General features: G+C 43.8%; 1 protein-coding gene across 1 annotated transcript in view; it reads left to right on the top strand.

Annotated features, from left to right (window-relative positions):
* Positions 1-23: 23 nt before the first annotated feature.
* Positions 24-21,603, top strand: part of VPS8 (vacuolar protein sorting 8 homolog (S. cerevisiae)) — a gene marked incomplete at both ends in the record, with an annotated part of 27,455 nt that continues 5,875 nt past the window's right edge. Inside the window, 17 exons of the mRNA XM_008943513.1 lie at positions 24-74; positions 934-1,023; positions 1,417-1,463; positions 1,961-2,183; positions 3,025-3,114; positions 4,084-4,135; positions 4,389-4,431; positions 4,899-4,971; positions 7,142-7,261; positions 8,152-8,223; positions 10,872-10,991; positions 12,105-12,161; positions 12,273-12,355; positions 13,473-13,557; positions 14,367-14,465; positions 17,588-17,677; positions 18,112-18,158. Of these exons, the coding sequence (XP_008941761.1) occupies positions 24-74; positions 934-1,023; positions 1,417-1,463; positions 1,961-2,183; positions 3,025-3,114; positions 4,084-4,135; positions 4,389-4,431; positions 4,899-4,971; positions 7,142-7,261; positions 8,152-8,223; positions 10,872-10,991; positions 12,105-12,161; positions 12,273-12,355; positions 13,473-13,557; positions 14,367-14,465; positions 17,588-17,677; positions 18,112-18,158 (1,442 nt within the window). The remainder of the gene's footprint in view (positions 75-933; positions 1,024-1,416; positions 1,464-1,960; positions 2,184-3,024; positions 3,115-4,083; positions 4,136-4,388; positions 4,432-4,898; positions 4,972-7,141; positions 7,262-8,151; positions 8,224-10,871; positions 10,992-12,104; positions 12,162-12,272; positions 12,356-13,472; positions 13,558-14,366; positions 14,466-17,587; positions 17,678-18,111; positions 18,159-21,603) is intronic.

Genomic DNA, 21,603 nt, shown 5'->3' with positions numbered 1-21,603 from the left:
TTTTTCCCCCTACCTCTTCCCTTCTAGGCTTGTCTGGGGACACGAGCAAGAGGAAAGCTGTCATTGCAGACAGAGTGAGTCACTCACCTCTTCCTGACTGCATTTCCATCTATGCTGCTGTGATCCTAACTGTGTCCCTGGAGGGAATGGCTTCTGTCCTCCAGAAGCTCATCCAGAGAACTCTAGAAAGTGTACATGTGCCTCTCTTGCTAAGATTGTGAGCAGGATTTTAGAAAAGACTTTGGAAATACCTTTTGGGTAAAAGTGGGGATAAAATCTGCAGCATTAACAAATCAAAATGTGACAATTCAGGCCTTGAGATCTCTGGTCCCCTCACAGTGGAGAGAGACCTTTTTTATGGTTAAATGCAGAATTTCCTGGCCTTTAGTTGGCAAGTGTATCATATGGCACTTGGTGACTTCCAGGATGGAAACTTTGTTCCATGTAGACATGGACATTGAATAAACTCTTCCACTGATCCTGTTTAGTTGCTACAGGAACCTTTTTGTGGGAAGGATGTGTTTAAAATACACAATTACTGCAATAATTATTTACCTGTGCTTAGTCCTTAATGTGTGTTTTATTTGCAGGTAAATAAGTTTTGCCATTTTAAGATACTATGACTTAATCTTTGGGTAGAAACATGGCCTGGATGAGCTTTGTGCTTCAGGATGTGTTCATTTGCATGAAAATTTGCTGGCTGCCCAGTTTCTCAGCCAGCTGAAGTTAGTGTAGGCCTTCAGTATCCCACTGGGCCACTTGGATGCCGTGGTCTCCTGGCAGCTTCTTCCACCCTCTCCTTCCTGCTCACAGCAGCTCATACCCAAAACAGGACCACAGAGTTTACAGTGTTGCCAGCTCCCAAGTCAGCCTATTAACTGTGCTACCTCTAGTGGAGGATTTGAATGATTCTTCTCATTTATTGTAATTCAGATGGTTGAAATCCTTCTCCATTATGCTGATCGGACTTTGAAGAAATGCCCTGACCAAGGGAAAATCCAGGTGATGGAGCAACATTTTCAGGTATGGTGCTTCAAAGGACTCTCTAGTCTTTTGAATTTTTAAATCAGACTTTGCTGCAAAAATTACTTGTCTATTTTTGAAAAATCTTGCTCTGGTTCACCTGAACTCTCACCTCTGTTGTGTGCAGTAATGAAATCAGGACTCAGCTATGGCTGGGCAGCAGAGCAGACCCTGCATGCTCTCTGTCCTCTGCAGAAGTCTGACTAGAGGGGTTTTTTTTCCCCATATGAACCAGCATATGGAAAAACTTGTAACTGAGCCAGCTACCAGCTGATTCAAATCACTCATTGATTCTGCTCTGTATGGGCCAGCCCTCATCCTTTGCTCTGCAGGATGTGCTGCTGGGCAGGATTTTTGCCAGCCCCTACAGCTTTTTCCCTGTTTCTCCTGCAGGAGGTGGTGCCTGTCATAGTTGATTACTGCCTCTTGCTCCAGCGCACGTAAGTCTGAGTTTTCCCCTGTCTCCCAGGGCAGAACACCACCCCATGTACTCCTGAGTGCTCTCTCTTATAATACCACATGGTTTAGAGGAATTCTATCACATCACAGCTTAGAGGAATGCTTAAAAACTGATAATGAAGTCAGGATACTCCTCTTTGAGTGAGTGTCTTAGATTTTCACTGATGTATTGAGGAAGAAAAGTTGGCTTCAAACTGTTTCCCCCACACCATCCCCTTAAAGAAGAGGCTGCCTTGATAGATTTTTCCTGTGGTTCATTTCCCTTCTATCCTCAGTTTTTCTGCTGCAAGATCCATAGTCAATTTATTCTGTGTGGCTGCCTGTAACTTGCACCACTGTAGGAGCTAAATGAGGTGTTCAGCTCCTGAATTTGAGAAATACAGAGAAAATGGAGTTTAATTGGAAGCCCTTGGGAAGTGGATAAGTAAAGACCTTGTAATAAGATTATTTAGTTAACTAAACACTTCTTTCCTCCTAGGGATCTATTATTTAACCAGATATATGATAAGATGAGTGAGAATTCTGTAGCTAAAGGCATCTTTCTGGAGTGCTTGGAGCCATATATCTTAAGTGATAAGTTGATGGGAATCACAGCCCAAGTGATGAAAGACTTGCTGCTTCACTTCCAAGACAAGAACAGGTTAGAAAATTTGGAAGCCTGCATTGTGCATATGGATATCACCAGCTTAGACATACAGCAGGTGAGCTGTTGTACTGCCTACTGTGTTGGGTTCCTCTGGATAAAGGACAACATCCCCTTTTGGCCACCAGTTTGTAACAGAACTTAGCCTGGGATCAAATTCAGAGAATGTGGGAATTATTTGGCATGGCTGTGCCCATTCTGTAACATGAATGCTCCTACAAACAGGATTTGCTCCACCAGTTTGTTTCCTGGTGCAGGTTACTGCATCAGCAGCTGAATGTGTTGGAAGCTGCTGGTCCATCAGGATTAGTCAGATATTCACCATCAGCCTTTCCTGTGTTGAGCACCTTACCTAACTTCAAAGGCTGCAGGGGCACAGAAGCCTGGAGCTGCAGTTGTCAGTTCAGTGCCTGCCAGCCTGCTCTGCTCAGGTCCTTGCTCTTGCATGGCAAACTCAGTGGAGCCAGGAGGTGTTCCTGCTGCATACTCCTGGTTTTCTTGGCCACTTTTAGTCCCACATCATGGCTTTCCATTCAAAAGAGGGAACTGCTTGAGATCTTGACAGATTCACTAACCCAACCAAAAGGCAAACTAGTGCAATCAAGGGTTTTGAAGAACTGGTTGGGTATTTTTTAATTCCTTAACTTCATGCAGGTTGTGAATGTTAGAATCTAGACACATGTCCATGTTTGCTGTGTGAGCAGTTAGCTGGATGCTCCCTCTGGGGACTCAGGACAATTGCAGAGGCTTGTTCTGCAAGTGACAATTCTCATTCTGCTTTGAATTGTACTGTAGGATGATGCAAATTCAAGAAAGATTGTACTGGAGAGACTGGGGTAATGGAAAACTGTGAGCTGAGAGCAGTTGTATGTCTGCATTGTGCTTTGCTTGCCTTGCAGGTAGTTCTTCTGTGCTGGGAAAACCATCTCTATGATGCCATGATCTATGTCTACAACAGTGGGATGAATGACTTCATTAGTCCCATGGAGGTAGGAAAGATGCTCAGTGCAGTGAGTGATCTGTCTGTTCAGCACACAGGCTTTCTGGGAAACATCTTTTCACACTCCATGCATTAGCTGCTCATTCAGTGTGTGTATATTCTTGTTCTTTTTCGTTTCATGGGGAAATTATATGTGGCATCTGTGGTTTATTTGACCAGATGTAATAGAGGAGAAAAGTAACTTGTAATTACTGGGCTTTAGAACACCAATTTCCCTGCTGAGGTGGCAGTGCTCTGCAAAGTTAGAGCAGGAAATTTAACTGTTAATAAAATGGAAAAAAGAAGCAGCAGAAGAGAAGATCATGACTTAAGAAGATTGCATTGCAGATCTCTAACAAAATGTCTAACAGTGTTATTGCTGGTAGTGAGCTGGGTCTGTGTGGCATGATGTGCTGAGAAAGCATCAACTTTCTGCACAGTGGGATTGATGGAGGTGTATTTTCTTCCTTCATACTGTTTTTCCCCTGTTGACACAATAGTATATTAATGTGTGTCAAAGATACAAAGCTAAAATATGTGTTGCTTTCTAGAGCAACATATTTAGATGAACTCTTGCTCTACATACCCAAACTAAAGGCTCTCTAGTGACCCTGCTAGGTAGGTTGAAGGTTGGGATAATCTCTGGTGGCTGCAGATTCAGGAAGAGGGGCTGGTAAAAATGCTCTGACTGTTACTGCTGGGACTCCTGAACATTGCTTTATGTAGTGTGACCTGTGCTTAGGGTTGGAGCTGATTGAATGAAGGCTGTTTTTTTGTGTGTCTTAACATCAGCTTAAGAATATTAAAGAAAGGAATAAAGAAAAGCATCTTTTACTACATCTTGATGTCCTCTGCACCTTTTCATCATGAGAAAGCAGAGTTTTTGTGGGAAGCTATTTTGTTGATCTCTACTTTTAAACCACACAGATTCTTTGCTTTGAGCTTTTCCAGCTGCTTGAGCACTTCTTTCTTGTTACAGAAACTCTTCAAAGTCATTGCTCCTCCACTGAATGCTGGAAAGTCTCTCACAGGTACAGAATTCTCTTCCTTTGAGGGTTTTTAGTTCTGATATTTGATGTCTTGAATGTATCTATTCCAACAGAGCCATGCAAAAAGGGGGTACATACCCCATATAAGAGTCTTGGGGAACAGAGAATTGTTCTAGTGCTGTTTACTGTGTGTAGAACTCTGCACGTGTGTCAGATGAGATGTTCTGACAGCTGGGAAAAAGAGTTCCAGCTCTCTGTTGTGAAGAGAAGGTGACAAATAATTTTTCTTTTGTAGATGAGCAGGTGGTGATGGGCAACAAGCTGCTTGTATATATAAGGTAAGGTCCTTTAGACAGTGTGTGAGGTGTAGCTCAGTGGTGGCACCAAATTTTTAACTTGTTGTAGTTGCCTAATCCTATAGTGTGCCCCAAGGTCTGAGAGGCTGCTCTGCACAGCTGACTCAGCTCCAGGGGCTCCTCAGGGTGCAGCATCCCAGTGGATAGGCAGGATAAAGGTGGAGGCTTGGAGCTCAAGTTACTGCTGATATGCCAAGATCATGTCTTTAGAGTTTGATGGAAGGGCAAAGAAGCTTGTGAGCAAAGCTGAGTTCCCCCATTCCTTCCCTGCTGTGGAATGATGTGTCTTGCAGATTCATGCCATGTATTGTCTGTAACAGCAGTGCTGTCTGCAGTGCTTGCTTTCATGGTGTACAAACTAAATTGGGCTTGTTTGAAGAGCATCTTGAAAACTAAGCAGACTGAGAGCAGCTGATTTTTTGAGGTAATTTTCTCCTCCTTTCCTGCAGCTGCTGCTTGGCAGGCCGTGCATACCCTTTGGGTGATATTCCTGAAGATCTGGTACCTTTGATTAAAAATCAGGTGAGCAACCTTTCAGAAGGAAACTTTTTCCACACGAGTTTTTTGGAAGAAGCTGCATATGTCCTAATTCATGGGTTTCTGGTACAAAACTGTTATCCATCTGGTAGCTATATCCTTGTGATTTGAGGATATACCACTGTAAACATTTTTAAAAGAATGAGATGAAACTGTTGCCATCTGAACATTTAAACTTAATATTTTTCTTTCAACTTTTTGTGGGAACATAGGGTTCCTAGTGGAACAAATTTTGACTGGTTGGGTGTTTTTCTTCATCATTCTTTACCATAAAGTTAGCAGAAATTTGTAGGTGTCTCTTTGCTCTAAATTTGACCAATACATGTCAAATATGGGAGGATCTCCCTTGTTTTCAAACCTGTGTTTGACAGTAGAAAGTGGGATAACATGAAAAATCATTATCTAAATATTCCTTCCTCTGTTTGACTGTTACTAAAACTTCCAGTTTTGTTGGAGTTTTCCTGCCTCAGTTATTACACCCCTGACCTCTTTGCAGAGCCAGGTGTAAAGTCATGTTCCACAATGAAGGTCCCACTAGATGCATTTCAGTGTTTGCCCTAATATCCTGCCACCATATCTTCATCTCTGAGGCTGAATCTTTTCCACTTAAGGTAGAGATTTAGTAGGTAGCAATGTCTCTACTGAGTAGCTCCTACTTGCAGATTTCTCTGAGGCTTTTGAATTTTATGGCCTTAATTTTATTAGTGTGTGTTCATGCTTGTCTCTGCTCATCCAGAAATTGTATTTGCTGAAGATAAATTTCCAGCCTTGTGACAACTGCAGGTATTCAGCTGAAGTCAAGAAGACTTTGTAATCAAGTGTTCCAAGCTTCATCCTTGTACCCTTGGCCTGCAGGGTCAGCCAGCTGCCTGTTTGTGGTGGCTGCTCCTCTGCCACTTCACACAGTTGTGTGTGGGTAGTTGTTTGGCAGAGCTACTTAAAGGTTCAGAGTGGTACAACACATCTCTGCTTGGATTTATCTTAGGAACCCCTCTTGAGAGCCTCCTTTGGCAGGAAGAGGTCACAGAACTGGGAAAAGGTTTAACATTAGGTGTCTTTTGGTACTTGGGAGAGAAAGGAGGATGCAGTCAGTTCTGAATTTAAGTGAATCATTTCAGTGATAGCCCAAGCAGCAGCAGTAGCTGTGGGGAGGAACCATCAACCTCTCCTTGTTATGATCTCTGAGAGTGTTCCTGAGAGCTTGGCCTAAGGAACACCTTTGTGTCTGGATATTTGAGTCTACTCTTGAGTCTGGGGTGTTTTGGTTTGTTCTCTTGAGAGTTCCTAGCTGGCAGGAGGGTATCAGGTTCAAGGAGGCCAGCAGGAAAGATTGTGGGTCTGAAAGGCAAGCTGCTAACTCCTCCTGGCTTCACTGCCACTGTGGTAACAGGAAAATTAGCTTGGAACAGGAGTGCAGGAGAGAATGTGACATTTTCTGAGGGTGGCTGGGAGAGTTTATTGCCCATCAGTTCTCTGTGGGATCCCTGTGTGTATCTTTGCCCATACCCACAAGCACTAGCCAGTCTGCAGCAGCTTGCTCTCTCTCTGCTGGTAGCCAGATCTCTTGTGAGCACATTTGGGACAACTGGAGCCCTCTTTGTTCCCTGGAAGGGTCTGAACACCTCTGTCAGTGGCTCAATAAAGGCAGCTGCCTTCATTTTCAAAGATATGCTCAAATTTCAGCAACTAGAAGGTCAGTGGAGAAGGTGGAGAGTTGAATAGCACCTAAGTCAGTCTTTGCAGTGCCAAAAGCTTTTTGCCTCAAAGGGAGGGGGAAGATTGACAGGCTCTTCCTGAGGGAACCCCTGACAAGGAGAGGAGCTGTGCCCTGGATAAGGAGCTGCACAGCTCCTCGGGAGGGCTGCCAGGGAGGGGAGGGAGTTATCTAACTTCACACGCTTCAGCCTGCAAGCATAAGCCTTAATTTTTTGCTTTGTCTTAAATTTTGCTTGATCTTAAATTAGTTGGCAAGCCTACAGGGGGGGGAATTTTTTCCCTGCTAACAAGCAGCAGAAAACATCATCCGAGTAAGAACGCTGATGGGCCCCTTAGTGTGCTTTAAAGTGCCAAGCATTTCATGCTGCTTCTCTCCCAAGCCCTTGTGCTGTCAGCTCTCTGAGATCCAGAGGAACTGATGTGTGGGTTTCTCTGGCAGGTCTTTGAGTTCCTCATCAGGCTGCACTCCGTGGAGGGCTCTGTGGACGAGGAGCTCTACCCCCACATCCGCACCCTGCTGCGCTTCGACACGCGCGAGTTCCTCAACGTCCTGGCTCTGGTGAGACATGGCTCCTCTCCTCCAGGGGGCAAATGCCACGCCAGCTCTTCCATCACCCCTCTCCTGGCTGCCTGGGCTGTAAGGTTTCTGTTTAAAAGTTCACGTTTTAGCTAAGCCAGAGGTTACTGGCTTGATGTGTGTTCTGTCGGAGGAATCCGTCGTCCTATATGTCCTAAATATAAAAGGATGAGGCCCCATCCCTGGGGGTCTTTAAGGCCAGGCTGGAGGAGGCTCTGGGCAGCCTGATCTAGTGGGAGGTGTCCCTGCTCATGGCAGAGGGGTTGGAACTGGGGGATCCTTGGGGTCCCTTCCAACCCTGACAGGTTCTGATCTGTTTTAGCAGAGGACTTTAGAGCCCTCATGGCTCAATGGTTGGACTGGATGATCTTGGAGGTCCCTTCCAACCTAAATGAATCTATGATTCTATCATGACATTATAGAAAGGAGACTCTAGTAACAGAGGCCATCTTTAAAGCAAGTAAAACAAGGGTAATAAAATCAAGTCCATGGTTGGACTTGATGATCTTAAAGGCCTCTTCCAACCTTAAGGATTCTATGATTCTAATGTATTTGTAAAGAGTGTTTTAGTACCTACATCTTTCTCCTGCATGGTTTCATCCTTCTTCCTTTCCAAATTTTTAGATTTTCCTGTACTTTAGGTTTTCCTGTACTTTTTTACCTATTACTTTTAGCTGAATATGTAAGAACCAGTTTTGTAGTTACAAAAGAGCAATTTCTATCTTAGAACCTTCTGCTTAGGTGAAATGCACAGGAAGAACCTAAAAGCATTGTCAGCCTTGTGGTATGGCTGCTTCTTCTGTTTGCTTGTGTTCCTGGGGTTGGCAGTGGAGAGCATTCTTCTCAAGGTGTCACTGTTTTGCCTCACACAGACTTTTGAAGACTTTAAGAATGACAAGCAAGCTGTGGAATACCAACAGAGGATTGTGGACATACTTCTGAAAGTGAGTGTGCCTAAAACTTATCCTCTTGGTTTACATCTGGCTGGTTATATACAACACTGTGCAGCAAGCCTGTCACTTGGATGAGGTGTTTCCAGTCCTGCCCTGGATGACAGCTCTGAGGATGTGGTGGGCTGGGGCATGGGTTCACCTCAACCAAGGGCATCAGTTGCATATTTAGAATTGAGGATTCATGCACATTAAATATGGGGACTGAGAGGTCTCCTTTCCTATCTGTCATTTCACCTGGCTTGTACTTTGTTGTCAAATTTCTTCTCTCTGCACTGTTTAGTTTATTTTTATCTGCTTCTCATTGATTACACTCCTGGATTCCTTCTGAGCTAGAAAAAAAGGTCCCAGGAATTGGGTGCTCTGATAAAACCCAGCTCCCTCTCTCTGTAAAGGCTGTGTTTGGGATGTAGCATTCCCAGAATGACAGGCCTATCTTTAGTAAATGGGAGAGAAGAGGAACATCAGCCTGATGCTCCAGAAATCACTTGTCATCTGCAGCCCATGTTCCTGAACAATGAGTGTTCTCATTAAGAGCTATCACTGCCACACAGAGATTGCTTTCCCCTTCAAAGCTGTCAGCATTCATCATGAGTAACTCCACTTGGAAGCTGTTTATGTATAAACATACCATAAGTAGCATCTCCCTGTCACTTTGTCATTGACAGATGAGTGTAAGGGCACCAGCAGTTAATTTGGTGAGGGTGCTGCTGCAGCAGCCTGAGCTGGAGGGGCTGAGATGGTGCCACTGGGCTGGAACTTCCACGAGCCTGCTTGAGCAGGATGTTGCTGCAAGGATATTAGCCCTGTGCTGGGTTAGACCAGGGTTTTTTTGGTGTCATTAACTTCTGTCAGCAGGAGGTGGCACCCTGCAGCTGTTTTCTGGAGCTGCTGGGAATGCATTCCTGTGGCACAGCACAGAGAGGTTAACAGCCCTGTTCTGAGCTGCTGGCCCTGTAGCAAACATCCACTGGGACAGAATTCAGCCCTGCTCTTGGAGGGGAGGAGGAGGGCAATTGTGAGCAGTGCTGCAGCATTAAATGCATCTGCAGGCAAACAATTTGGTGTTAGGAGAACTCTCAAGTCCCTTGGTCTGGAATCTGTTCTCCTTTTGGTTAAACATATAAGAAAATCTTGAAACTTACTATTTAAATATATCATTAGCAGAAAAGAAAGCACTTATGAAATAACTGCACTTTGGAAATAGTTTGGTCAATGCAGACATTCTGCTAAATCTGCTGTAAACTTTGTCAACTCTACCATCATTCAGAAAGTCCTCATGGTTGGCCTGCAGCCTCTGTGAGGTTGCTTTGTTTCAGAGGTGCAGTATTTTCACCTTCACATGGGCTGATGAGGACCCATCATGGTTTTTTTTTTGTCAAAAACAAAGCCCCAGTGAGTAAAGCACTCCTCTTGTTTTAGCTAGTTATATTTTTAATGCTATTTGCTAACACCATTCTGACTGGGCTTCTGTATGAACCCTTTTTAAACAGAAAATGAAAATTAAAAGAGAATGATAGCATTAGTTGGTGTGTCAAGCAGAGCCCTGCTTGATTCCTTAATGTGTCTTAGGTGTCTGCTTCCACCTGTTCCTTAGGTGCTTCCTCTGCCCCTGAGATAAGCATTAGATCTCTGCATCTGGAACTCCAGGTCACTTTAAGAAATCATTTGTACCTCCCAAGCTTCAACTGAATGAGGTTATAAACTCTGAGATGCTCTGTGTCTAGGCTTTGCTAGAGGAATTCTTAGATGTTAGCTGACAGAGTTGTTCAGGTGGTGGATTTCCTCCCAGCTAAGCCCACTGCTCTTGGAGGGAGACTCTCCAAACAGCAGCATTTCACTTTCCCTTAGTGTTTAGGACTTTTTTAGAAGCATGAGACACCAACTCAGGACACATCATGCTTGGTTTTTATATGCCAGGCAGGTGACAAGCCCTTCTCAGACATCAATCCCTTTTGTAGTGGCTCTTAGAAATTCTGGTTTTCTGTAATTTGAAGTCAGCACAGCCAAGAGCTTCTCAAAATATTCATAGACTAACAGATAATGTAATGTGAGAAAAGAAACTTCTCCCCAAACCTACAGTTACTGCTTAGTCATTGGATCAGTTTTTCAGCATCCCACAGTTGAAGTGGTGAGTCCCTGGGGCCTGCAGCCAAATGTATTTTGGTTTTGGTGTGGGTTTTTTTCCCTATAATTATTAGTTTTATCTTTTTTCCTCATACAACAACATTTCTCAGCTCCAGAGCTCTGTTACATGGTCAGTGATCAGCACAGATTCCAGAGATAGAGATAATAGGGGTTTAGGGCCACTGCACACCCAAAAATTGGGGACATGCAAGAATACTTCCCTAGAATATATGGCAGAGATGTTAAGCCTCTTCAGCTTTCAGACAGAGGTCTTTTGTCAAGGACACATCTGCTGTTTGTGTCTTCAGGTGATGCAGAGAAAAGGCAGGGAAGGTGGCTTATCTTTTGACCTTCAGGATGGACTGACACCAGGGGATTTTGTAGCTATCTGGGGTAGGAGGAGATGTGATGGCAACACAGGAGTATCTTGTAGCAGTGTCCTGCTTGCTTTCCTAAAGACAGCTGCAGAATCCATCACTTGTATTTTTTATTTTCCCCTTTCTAACCCTCCCCAGGTGATGGTGGAGAATTCTGACTTCACCCCATCACAGGTTGGCTGTCTCTTCACCTTCCTGGCCCGGCAGCTCGCCAAGCCCAACAACACTTTGTTTGTGAACAGGACACTTTTTGACCAGGCAAGTACATGTGAGGGGTGAAAACAGCTCCAAGCAGGGTGCAGCACTGCAGGAAGTGTGGCTAGTGCTCTAGGCTGAAGCAATTCTGGAAGTAGCTGTGCCTCATAAAACAGGCAGCATCTTGCTGGGACTGGGTGGTTTCAAAGGAGTAGGAGAGACCACAGGAGCACCCTATTTCAGCTTGCCTGATAGAATTATGTCCTAGGAGATGGAATGGCAGATTCCTGAGGTCACTGGTGTGTCAGGAGGGGTGGAAGGCCAGGGCCCATAAGGGCAGGAACCAAGCTGTTTGTCTTTCAGCCCCAGGGAGCACTTTGTTAGCTCTGCTGTCATGTTGTGCCTGTGAAGATCCCATATGGGGTGCCAACTGAAATGACATCAGTGAGCTTATAGAGCACAAGTGTGTAACTGGTAATTTCTAGTCTGTGTGGCCACTACTCTGCTGTTTGAAATAGGCTGATGTGCTCCAGTGCATGCTGGAAGCTTCCATGGGTTACATTTATATCCCAGCTTAAGTCCCAGGAATTCCTGGGACTGAGATTTCAATAGCTATTGCAGTTGTGCTTTGATGATAATATGGATATATGAACACTAATAAAAAATGAGTTATGAAATAAATGTTCCTTTTTTTTCACCATTTAAGAGCAAACAACTCTCTGAAGGCTAAATGGATTTGGATTAAACACTTCAATTACAGATGTGTTAAATTTTATGCATTAGATGATTTTCTGTTTCTCTGGGAGAGATGGCACAGCCCAGAGAGAAGTCAAGAGGGTCACCACAGTGGTTCCAGCTGTTTGGTGTGTAGCCCACACACACAGGACCACAGGGTCTCCTGAGTTCCTCTGTATCCCCTGGGTTTGCCAGAGCTTGGTTCTAGACCCTGGTGCAGAGGGATGGATTCCCCTCCCTGGAGTCTTTCAGCAGCTCTTGGTCACTGCGGTGTTAAGTGTCCTTATTTCTAGGGCCAAGTAGAGAATACTTTGCAGATGAATAGTACATTGAAATTTTACATTGTGTTCTGATTTGCTCTTGCCATTCTTGGTGCTCCAAATCTGCTTGTTAGCCCAAACCTCACTAGGCCTAACTCCTGCTAACTTCTACCTTGCACAGGTCCTTGAATTTCTCTGCAGCCCAGATGACGACTCCCGCCACTCTGAGAGGCAACAGGTAATAATGCACAGTTGAATGGGGCAGGAGCTGTGACTTTTTTTTCCTTTTAACAGCACTGGCTGTCCAGCTCCTACTGCACTATAAATAACTGGTCTTCAATATCTGCAGGTGCTTTTAGAATTGCTCCAGGCAGGAGGGATAGTCCAGTTTGAAGAGAGCCGTCTCATCCAAATGGCAGAAAAAGCTGAATTGTAAGTTGCTGTGTACAAGATATAAATACTGCCTTTAAACCTTGTGTGTGGTATTTAAACACTGCCTTTAAAGCTCTTCCAAAGCTTTTTTTCCTCCCCATTTCTTGTTCCTACTTCACAGCTGTGTTTGGATTGTTTTCCCTGTGCATTCACATATGCTTCATTTAATGTGTTCATGTTTAGTCTTTCTGTCTTATCTCTACTGGGTGTTCTTACAGAAAGCATTGTTAAGAGGGGGTAGAGCTCTGGAAACCCTTCAGCATGAAACCCTTGATGAGTTTTGGCACTTTCTGTCATAGAGCCCAGGCTTTGTTCAAAGGTATAGTTGTGTATTTGAATGCACTGCCACTGACAGATGGAGATGACTCGTTGGGGTGAGACCTACAGGTGGATTTAAAAGCATGAAGGGCTCTGGAGCCACCCCCATGGTGCTCATTTTAGAACTGAGTAGGAGACACACACAGTGTCTGGAAAGGCTAAAAATTTCCACCATCTCCTTTAGATGCTTTACACTTCCAGTGTGTCATGCCTGAACAGTCAACCAGGGAGGGCATCTTCATCCAAGTCTTGAATGTGGATGTTTGTGAATTAATCCACTATACTACAAAGGACCAGAGGGGTAGAAGTGTAGTGGAGGGGGTTCCCATGCCTGTTTTCCTGTGTTTCCTACCAATCACTCAACCAAGTTTCTCAGACTCCATAAATGCTTTTTTTTTCCTCCTTGCTTCAGTGTGTCTGACTGCCAGAACCACCAGCTCAGCCACTTCCACCAGAGTTAAAAACCCTACAGTATAATACTACCTAACAGACTTTTCATTTGTTTTGCCTCAGTGGCATCTCTTTTATCTGGTCTCAAAATATTTAAGATGTTGATGAACATTTGAAGGTAGGAAGCTGTGTAATAACACACTGAGTCACATTCAGCCTCTTCCTTCAAACGACTCTTGTGGATTGGCCTCGTTTAGACAATTCCAGATGCTCTTTGTAAAGCAAGCTGTGTTTTCTTTTGAAGAAAATATGCCAAACTGTGCTGGATCTGAGCTACCTACCTCTGTTCTGCTGACTCAGCTGAGTGAGTGTGGCTTTTTCCTAATGTGGAAAGTGTTTTTCCTTTCAGCTATCAGATTTGTGAGTTCATGTATGAACGAGAGCTTCGTTATGACAAAATAATTGACTGTTACCTGCATGACCCTGTCAGAAAGGTGAGTAAATCTGGTGCTTCTGGGCCTTTCTTCCTCATAGCACTGCAGCCTGTGCTGCTGGCCAGAGTGGGAATGGGCAGAACAGTCCTTCTCTTCTGTTATACTTCTTGATCTTAAAAACTGTCCTCTTTTACAGTTGTTTTCTTAGGTAGCTTCTGCATGTCTATTAGTTGCACATCTGCCACAGATTTTTGAGACATTCTCTTCCCTACCACCAACAGAGTGGAGAGGAGAGTCTGGCAAATCTCATTTCACCAGCTCCTTGTGAAAACACTATGCTGAAAGTTGTGTGGCTGAAGGAGGCAGAAGAGAGAGGTTGTGATAGGGAGGTGGTCAAAAAATATGGTACTAGAGAGCATTTGAGCTGAGGATGGTGCAGGAGAACCTTGGGGGGAGGTTAATGTTGAAGAGGAATTCAGGGATGTGCTGGGAAAACTGACCTGCCCTCTGGTAGAGGGTTCTGTTCTCTGCCTGTGCTCCTAGCTAGCAAGTGATGTCCCCCTCCTGCTCCCAGGGGAAAAAAGACATTTCTAATAGCAGAAGAACAATTCTCTTTGACCTCAGTGCTTAACACACTTAGCATCAATTCTGTTCCTCCTGGCTGCTTTTTTTTTGTCTCCCTGGCAGTTGTTCAGCAACTATTTAGGAATGTGTAATCTAGACTGCAGATAACTTATCCTGACTTGTTGAGAGAGGACTAGCCCTGAGGTCATCCTGAGACTCTTTGAAATGCCCTTCCTTACCAAAATCTACTGCTGTTAGTGGTGCTGCAGAACTTACTATGCCATTTGTGGTTTCATTCCTCACAGGAAGAAGTTTTCAACTATATTCACAACATCCTGTCCATGCCTGGCTACAGTGCTGAGGAAAAGCAGTCAGTGTGGCAGAAAGCTTTGGAACATATAGAGGTACAGGGCATCCTAAACTCATCATGCCTCAGCTACTGCCAGCTCCTGTTGGATCTGCCTAGTGCTGAGGTGTCACACTGTTGAATCACAACTGTGCAGAAAGCTCTGACTTGAAGGTTTAGCAGGCCCATGCATTAATGGAAGTGCATCTCTTAAATTCAGGCTGGTGTCCTTGGTTTCCTGGTTTCAAGTATTGCTCTTTGGATAATGGGGCCTTATCAGGGGATGATGGCTGGTGAGTGCTGTGTGGCAGGGAAGGGATCCATTAGCAAACCTTTCATCTCCTGAGTGTGCAGCAGCAAGGTCAGGACATTGACATCACCACCCTCACAGGCTATGGTATCAAATTCCTCATCTTGCAGTGAGAATAGCATTCAGCCTTGGTACCCTGGCTCTGTGACCCCTGCAAAGATGGGGTCCTGACTTCTGCTGTAAGACACAGACTGTTGGTAGACTTCTCTAGCTAATAATAGTTCCCTTCTCTTCAATCTCCCCTTGCTTCAGGGGATGGAGATGTGTCTGAAATAACTGTCCATTCAGTAGACATTGGGAATCCATAATACCTCTAATTCCTGTAAGGTGCTGCCAGTCCCCTCCAGGGTGATCTGGAGATAAATCAGGACAATAACTGTCAGTAAAACAAGCAGACATGCACTTGCCCAGACTCCTTAGCAGAAAATAGCCACAGAAGTCCATACCCTGTGAGGTGCACAAAAAAGTACTAGGTACATTTGAAAGCTAGGAATACTTTGTCTCCACCAGCAGCTGCAAGTACTGCATGAGTAAAGAGACCATGGACCAAGGGGGAAAATTATTCAAATTAATAAAGAAATCCTGTGGATCCAGCTCACTGAGCTCATGCCCTCTCTGCAGATGCACTTTCAGAGCCTGTGGGAACTGCTGGTGATGCTCGTGCTGTGGCTGAGCAGCCCTGGCTCCTTCCTGCCTTATCCCAGCAACTCTGGTTCCACACTGCACTTCCCCAGCTGAGCCAATTGCTGTTTACTTTGCTGCTTCCTCATGTCTGCTTTGTTCTGCTCCTGCTGCATCCCTTGGCTTGTGTTGGAACATACAGCCCAAACCATTTGGCACTGTGAGTGAGTCAGCCTGTAAGCCTTATTTTGTGTCTTTATCCCATCACAGGTAGGTCTCCTTGCTGGATCTCTTCAGAGAGAGATTTACAGTTGCTGCTCTGTGCTTGGGTGTCTCCAGACAAATCAGAAGTGTCCTGAGCTGCCCTTCCTGATGTTTCTCACTGTGCTGTACTGGTTTTGAAAACCTTGTCATGGGCTAAGACTGACAGCTTTTCACATGGAGTTGGTTGGTTTTGTTTTCTCAGCCTGGAGCCCTGTCTTGATGATTGAGCAGTGTCAGAAGTGCCCAGTGCCCAACTTGTCAGAGCTGCATACTTCTCTGAAGTTGGCAAAACAGAAAATACTCCTCTCAACATGTCCACGGCCATCCTTAAGAACAGGACTCCTTGCACTGCTCCATCAGCCCTGCAGATAATGGGCAGCTGTTTTTATCTGGGTTTTTTTTGCAGCTTCCTCCAAAAAGCTGTTGGGCAGATGATCAGTTCTGTAGGTCACCTTTCTTGGTTGCTGTCACTGAGACCAGCTCCCTCTTCCCTTTTGGCATCTGCCATTTCCCAGGATTGGTGAACAGGATATATAATTTCATGTGGCTTAGCAGCCTACTAGCTGCTGTGGGCTGTTGCTCTTTTCCAGACTTTGAGAAGACTTAAAATAGCAAATAGCATTTTACTAGGATGGTGCTGTGATTTCAGGTCTTTGAACAACTGTCCTTTCATCTGCTGAGATATGGAAGTAGCAAAACAGCCTCTTCAGTTGAAACTAACAGTGTCTAGAGAAGCTTTCCTGGTGATCATATGACAGAAAGTGGGTTTTGTAATCAGTGCCTCTTCTTTTCTCCATCATCCTACACAGCTGTTGTTCCATGATGTTTATCTTGAAAATAAAGCCTAAGGCTTCTCCTCAGCCACAGTGCTCTTTGTGGTGGTCACTTTCTCTCCCCAGACCCACATGCCTTGTGTCAGGACTTGCCCCCTCAAGGGCTCTCTACCCTGTTTGCAGGTTGTTCAGATGTGGGACAGGATGAAAACCCAAGCCCAAAATCTTTAGGTTGGATGTAGGCTGTGAAGGTGACAGTCACTGAAGAGCTGCAGTCAGCTACAGGGAGTCTTGGCCATCTCCCTCCAGCCAGTCTGGCTGAATGTGGTGGCTACTCCATCTATCTGGAGAACAAGCAAGTGTTGGGTAACTTTTTAAGATTTTTTAAAAAAAATTATTATTTTCTTCCAGATATGTCTGTGATTCTTTTTCTTTACCACTATAAGAGCTGGTTTTGTTTAGTAAAGCAATGTTTTCTCCTTTATAGGCTTAGCAGGGTTCTTTGGGAAGGGTTCCTAGGTACCCAATATTGGTTTGAAGCCATTGCATCTCATTTGTTTGGAAGCATGGATGCATTTGGGAGCATTAGGAGCAAAAAACTCAGGTTCTGATTTGTGTAAACTTTTATGCTATAAAGCCTCTTAGATCAAGCTTTGACAGGAGACAAACCTACAGGCATTTAAAAGCCTTATTGTACTGAAAAAAAAATTCAGGTTTTTTTCACATCTGGACAGGTAATACTTGCAGTTAACAGTTACAGGTTTTCTGGTTTAGTTGAGCTCAAGCCAGTTAAACACTGATTCTGTCTGACTGAGAAATTCCCTGGGGTCAGCTGAGGGCTTTGTTGCCTCTCTACTGCTGGCTGCTAGTTTGCACTAGGAATGTCTTGTTGGCAGAGGGTAAAAGGCAGTCCTCAGAAAACCTGAGGAATCATTTCCTTCCCTTAGAACTGAGATGTGATCTCCTTGGTGTGAAGACTTCTGCCTTCTTACAGGCTTGCTCTGTAGTAAAATCATCAACCTTCAAAAATGCATTTTTACAAACTACCCATCCTGATTTTTCTCAGAATCACTTTTTGTGTGTTGGTATTCATTATTTTACAACTTTCATCTAGGCAAAGATGCAGTTACAATACAAATGGACCCAATGACACCAATTAAGTTGCCTATGAAATTAAAAGTAATTATATCTCTTGTGTTTCCCTCTCCAAAGGAGCTGCTGTTACTGAGCCCCTGTAAAGCAGCTGACCTGGTAGCCATTCACTTCAGTGAGCAGATTGAGAGCATCATTACAAACCTTCAGGTAAAGACTTCACTGATGTTGGTGCCTCTTTGTGGTGGGGTTGCCATTCTGGTTAGAAATGATTGCTAAGAGTGAGGATGAGTTGTGGCTGTGTCATAAACAGAACAAAAATAGTTTGATGCCTACTCAGAGGCAGGAATTGCTACAGTTCAATTATCTGGCCTGTTTGTAGAGTTCTGGCCATAAAAATGTGCAACCTTTGAGTTGCTGTTTGCAACACTGGTTATGTAGTTTTCAGCTTGGAGTTCAGTAGGGCTTGTACTCAGAGATCAGAGCTGTTGTCAGCAAAGGTATCCTCTGAGTCTTGATGCCTAAAGCAGCCTCCCCAGCAGGCTCCAGCTCTGAACAGGATTGCCTTCAGTGGCTGTAGTTCAGGAGTCACTGGCTCATGGTACATCATTATAAACAGTAATACTTTGCCTTCTCTTCTCCAGGACCAGTTCTTACTCTTCCAGTTCCTGAGGAGTCTCCTTGACCCAAGGTATGTAAGAAAATTGGGGACTTTACAAACTACAGCTTGAAAACACAGGTTAAAATCATTTCCTTTCAGACAGCCTACAGCCAAGATTAAGGCTTAGAAAAGGTGACTTGCTCTTCAAACTGCCTCAAGCTGAGGACAGCCCAGAAATAAGTGTTCTGGGGAGTGTCCTTTAGCAGAGCCCTTGCTGGCTTCCCAACTGGGAAGGGGTGTGGGTTCCACCAACGCCTCCCCCACGCTGCTGGGAGTTTGGACACTGCTCTAACAGCTTCTTTGAGAAGGCTGTGAAATGGTTCCCCTGTGACTGAAACTGCCATTTCTCTTCTCAGAAATGGCACTTTCTGTTCTCAACCCACCAACTTGATTGCTTGACCAAGATGCCTAAATTTAAACAAAAATAGAAAAGCATTTTTGGTCTATTGGCATTTTTAATTTCTATCTTGTTTCAGAATTGCTGCCATGTTTCACTGTAAACTTCTCTTTACTTGCTTGCTCCATCTGCTCTTCTTCCTTTAGTAGTTCTGCAGTGAGTGTTCTCTTTCTGCTGAATCAGTTTCAAATGCTGCAAGACCTTGATTTTATTTATTTTGTAAGACATTTATATATGTGCAGCTCCAAGTGCCTTCAAGCAACTGTTAATGTCATTGAAAGATAGATCTTGTTTTGTCAATTAATTTCAAATTAATTGTGCTTTATGAGAAGTAGTAGGAGGAAAAGGTAATATTATCTACATTCAAGTGTCAATGTTTATGTTTAAAGTGGGATAAAAAACATGTTTTAGAAACTAGAACATGGAATTTATCACTTTCTGGATTTTTTTTTTAGGATGTAAATAACAAGACATGTTTTATTTCCTGAGTTTTACAGCTGTGTTTGTACAGGAGTTGTTAAGTTCCACACCTGTTGTTTTCTAAGAAGTCAAAATCAGAATTTTGCCAAGAAAATATCTTGGCTGCATTTTATAGAAGTGAGATTTAGATTTAGTTAATAAACAACTAAGAAAAACCAATGGAATAGTTAAGTAGCAATGATATCCAGCAAGATGTTAAGGAGGACTCTGTTTATGCTGTGAAATCACTTGCAGCAAGTGAGACCCAGTGAAGGTAGCAATTAACCTGGATTTTAATCTTATGCATAAAGTGGCTTCTATAATCTCAGAATAATAAATGTATCTAATTTAACTCTACCATAATTAGAGCTAAACACAACCATTTCTCCTGTACTTATCTATAATCAAAAGCAGCACATGACAGGTTTACACCTGGGATAGGAGGTACCTTTGTGTTTGGATTCACATGTGGCAGTGACTCACTGTAAAGCAGATGTCTGGAACCCCAAAGTTGAACTACTCTTAAGCAGTATTATCAGTAAGGAATGATCTGCAGAGATCCTAGATTGCTGGAGGGGCTTTTTTCTTAACACTCAAGGTCTTGTGGTCTGTGTTCAGTGCTGTATCCTGAGAAGAGGTAGGAAAGGAGGGAGAAACCTTGTTATCAAGACCTAATACCTTTATTCTGTACTGTAGCCATACATAAAATAGGGATTGAGGTCTTCTGAAAGCATCTGGCTCTTTTCAGTCAATCTAAGTGTTTCTGTGCTTCTTTGGAGGAAAATTCTTACTCAAAGACTCTTAGAGCAGTAAATGAGCTTTGATGATGCTTGATCATATGGGAACAAGGCTCATCATGCTAGTATAACTATCTGAGTTGGTGGAATTGCATTAGGGATTAATTTGGCCCATTTAATTTAGTTGGAGATTTCTTCTAAAGGAGATGGACGGGGGAAGGGAGGGAACAGGGTTAACAGAAATTGCCTGGGGAAATTAAAACCAAATGTCCCTGTGTTTGTACCTTATAAGCAGGCCCAGAGAAGGGAGGGTGTAGTGTGTATTGCTCAGCTCATTAATTAGCCTTTGCTACAGTGCCTTTTTAAACTCTTCAGGTTGTTCCCCTGTAAAAAACCAACACAAAGTGGATATCTGTCTGCAGTATGCAGTTGTGTATTACACCAACAATAGTAACTTATTTAGCTTTCTTTCCATTCTCTCTTCTCTGCATTTCTTGAATGAGGTGATTAATGGACTTGCTCATGAAGTCATGAATACTGGGTGCCAGAGTTATTCCCAGACTAGGTGGTCATTCTCCTGCAAAAAATGTATGATTTTCCATTTTTGCTGTTGTGATACAGAGATCATTTTAGATGGAAAGTGCTTCTTTTAGTCCCCAAAAGAGTAGAATGTTCACTCCCTTACAGGCACTGGGGGGGTTTATAGGATGTGTGTTGTAGGAGGAGTGGATGGTGAATGCAGGAGGACAGAACTTAGGGTTCTGGTTTGGTCTTTCAAAAGTCTCTTCTTTATTTGATGCCAGAACACAATAGTTTGGATTTTTTCTACAACACTGTTCATACTTTGGACAGTATGATCAGTACCTGAAGAAGGTTTTCATTTGTGGGCAACTATAATTTATGATCAAGTGATTGACATTGTAATCACAGTGAGCTGCTTTTGGCTTGCTGGTGGCACAGTGCTCTCCTGGCCTTTCTTAGATGATAATAAACCTGTTAGCTCTTGTAGCTAGCAGGAAATATAGGATCATATTGTATATCAGACCCCCAGCCCATGACTGTAGAGTTCACACATGAATACATCTTCTCTTGATCAAGAATTTCTGTTCAGAAAGGTCACAAAACTGAATACATACCTTGATCTGTTTTCTTGCCCAACAGGAGCTTCAGAACAGATTTAAAAGCCCTGTTTCCTAGGCTGGATAAACTTCTCACTGTTTCTCTGCATGCTGCATCAATCATAGAACTGCCACATGAAGGAGTTTAATGGGTGGTGGTGGGGACCTGAAACCAACACAAAGTGGATGCAGGTGCTCTGTCTGCATTTAGGAAATCATCATCCTTTCCATCTTAACACTCTGAAAGCTCTTGCTTCATGTTGCTCTTTTTAAAAACAGAGGATCAGTAGAAAACAGCCAGGACACAGGGACAGTCATGAGCACTGCATGCACTTCTGGTCTCTTTTTTTGTCTTCCCCAATTACTTAATTAGTAATAAACCAAGGGATTAGAAAGTGGCCATTGCATGAACCACTGCTGTGCCAGCAGCTGCTGCTGGAAAGACATGGAGAAATGGTTTTATACTGGGATGTTTTATTTGATTAAATGAGTTTAATTGTACCCTGAGCTTCACCTACAGAAGTGACCTCAGCTAGAATCAGAAGGGGAAGCCTCATTTGGCCTCCTGAACAGCTCAGGCCAGGCAGCAACATCCCCAGCCCTACCCAGAAGAGCACCAGGCCAGCACTGCTCAGTGCTTGACCATCATGGCAGTGTTATGGCCAGGTCAGAGGGGAGCAGGCAGATAACAAGGGCAGGAAGCACAGCAGAACTTGGAGACTTGGCCAGCCTGGGTTGACAGAGCAGGTCCCATGCTGGGAGGT

Source organism: Merops nubicus, unplaced genomic scaffold (assembly GCF_000691845.1).
Source record: "Merops nubicus isolate BGI_N331 unplaced genomic scaffold, ASM69184v1 scaffold22537, whole genome shotgun sequence".
NCBI lineage: Eukaryota > Metazoa > Chordata > Aves > Coraciiformes > Meropidae > Merops > Merops nubicus.
The sequence above is the reverse complement of the archived record's forward strand: the minus strand, read 5'-3'. Positions and strand labels throughout refer to the sequence as shown.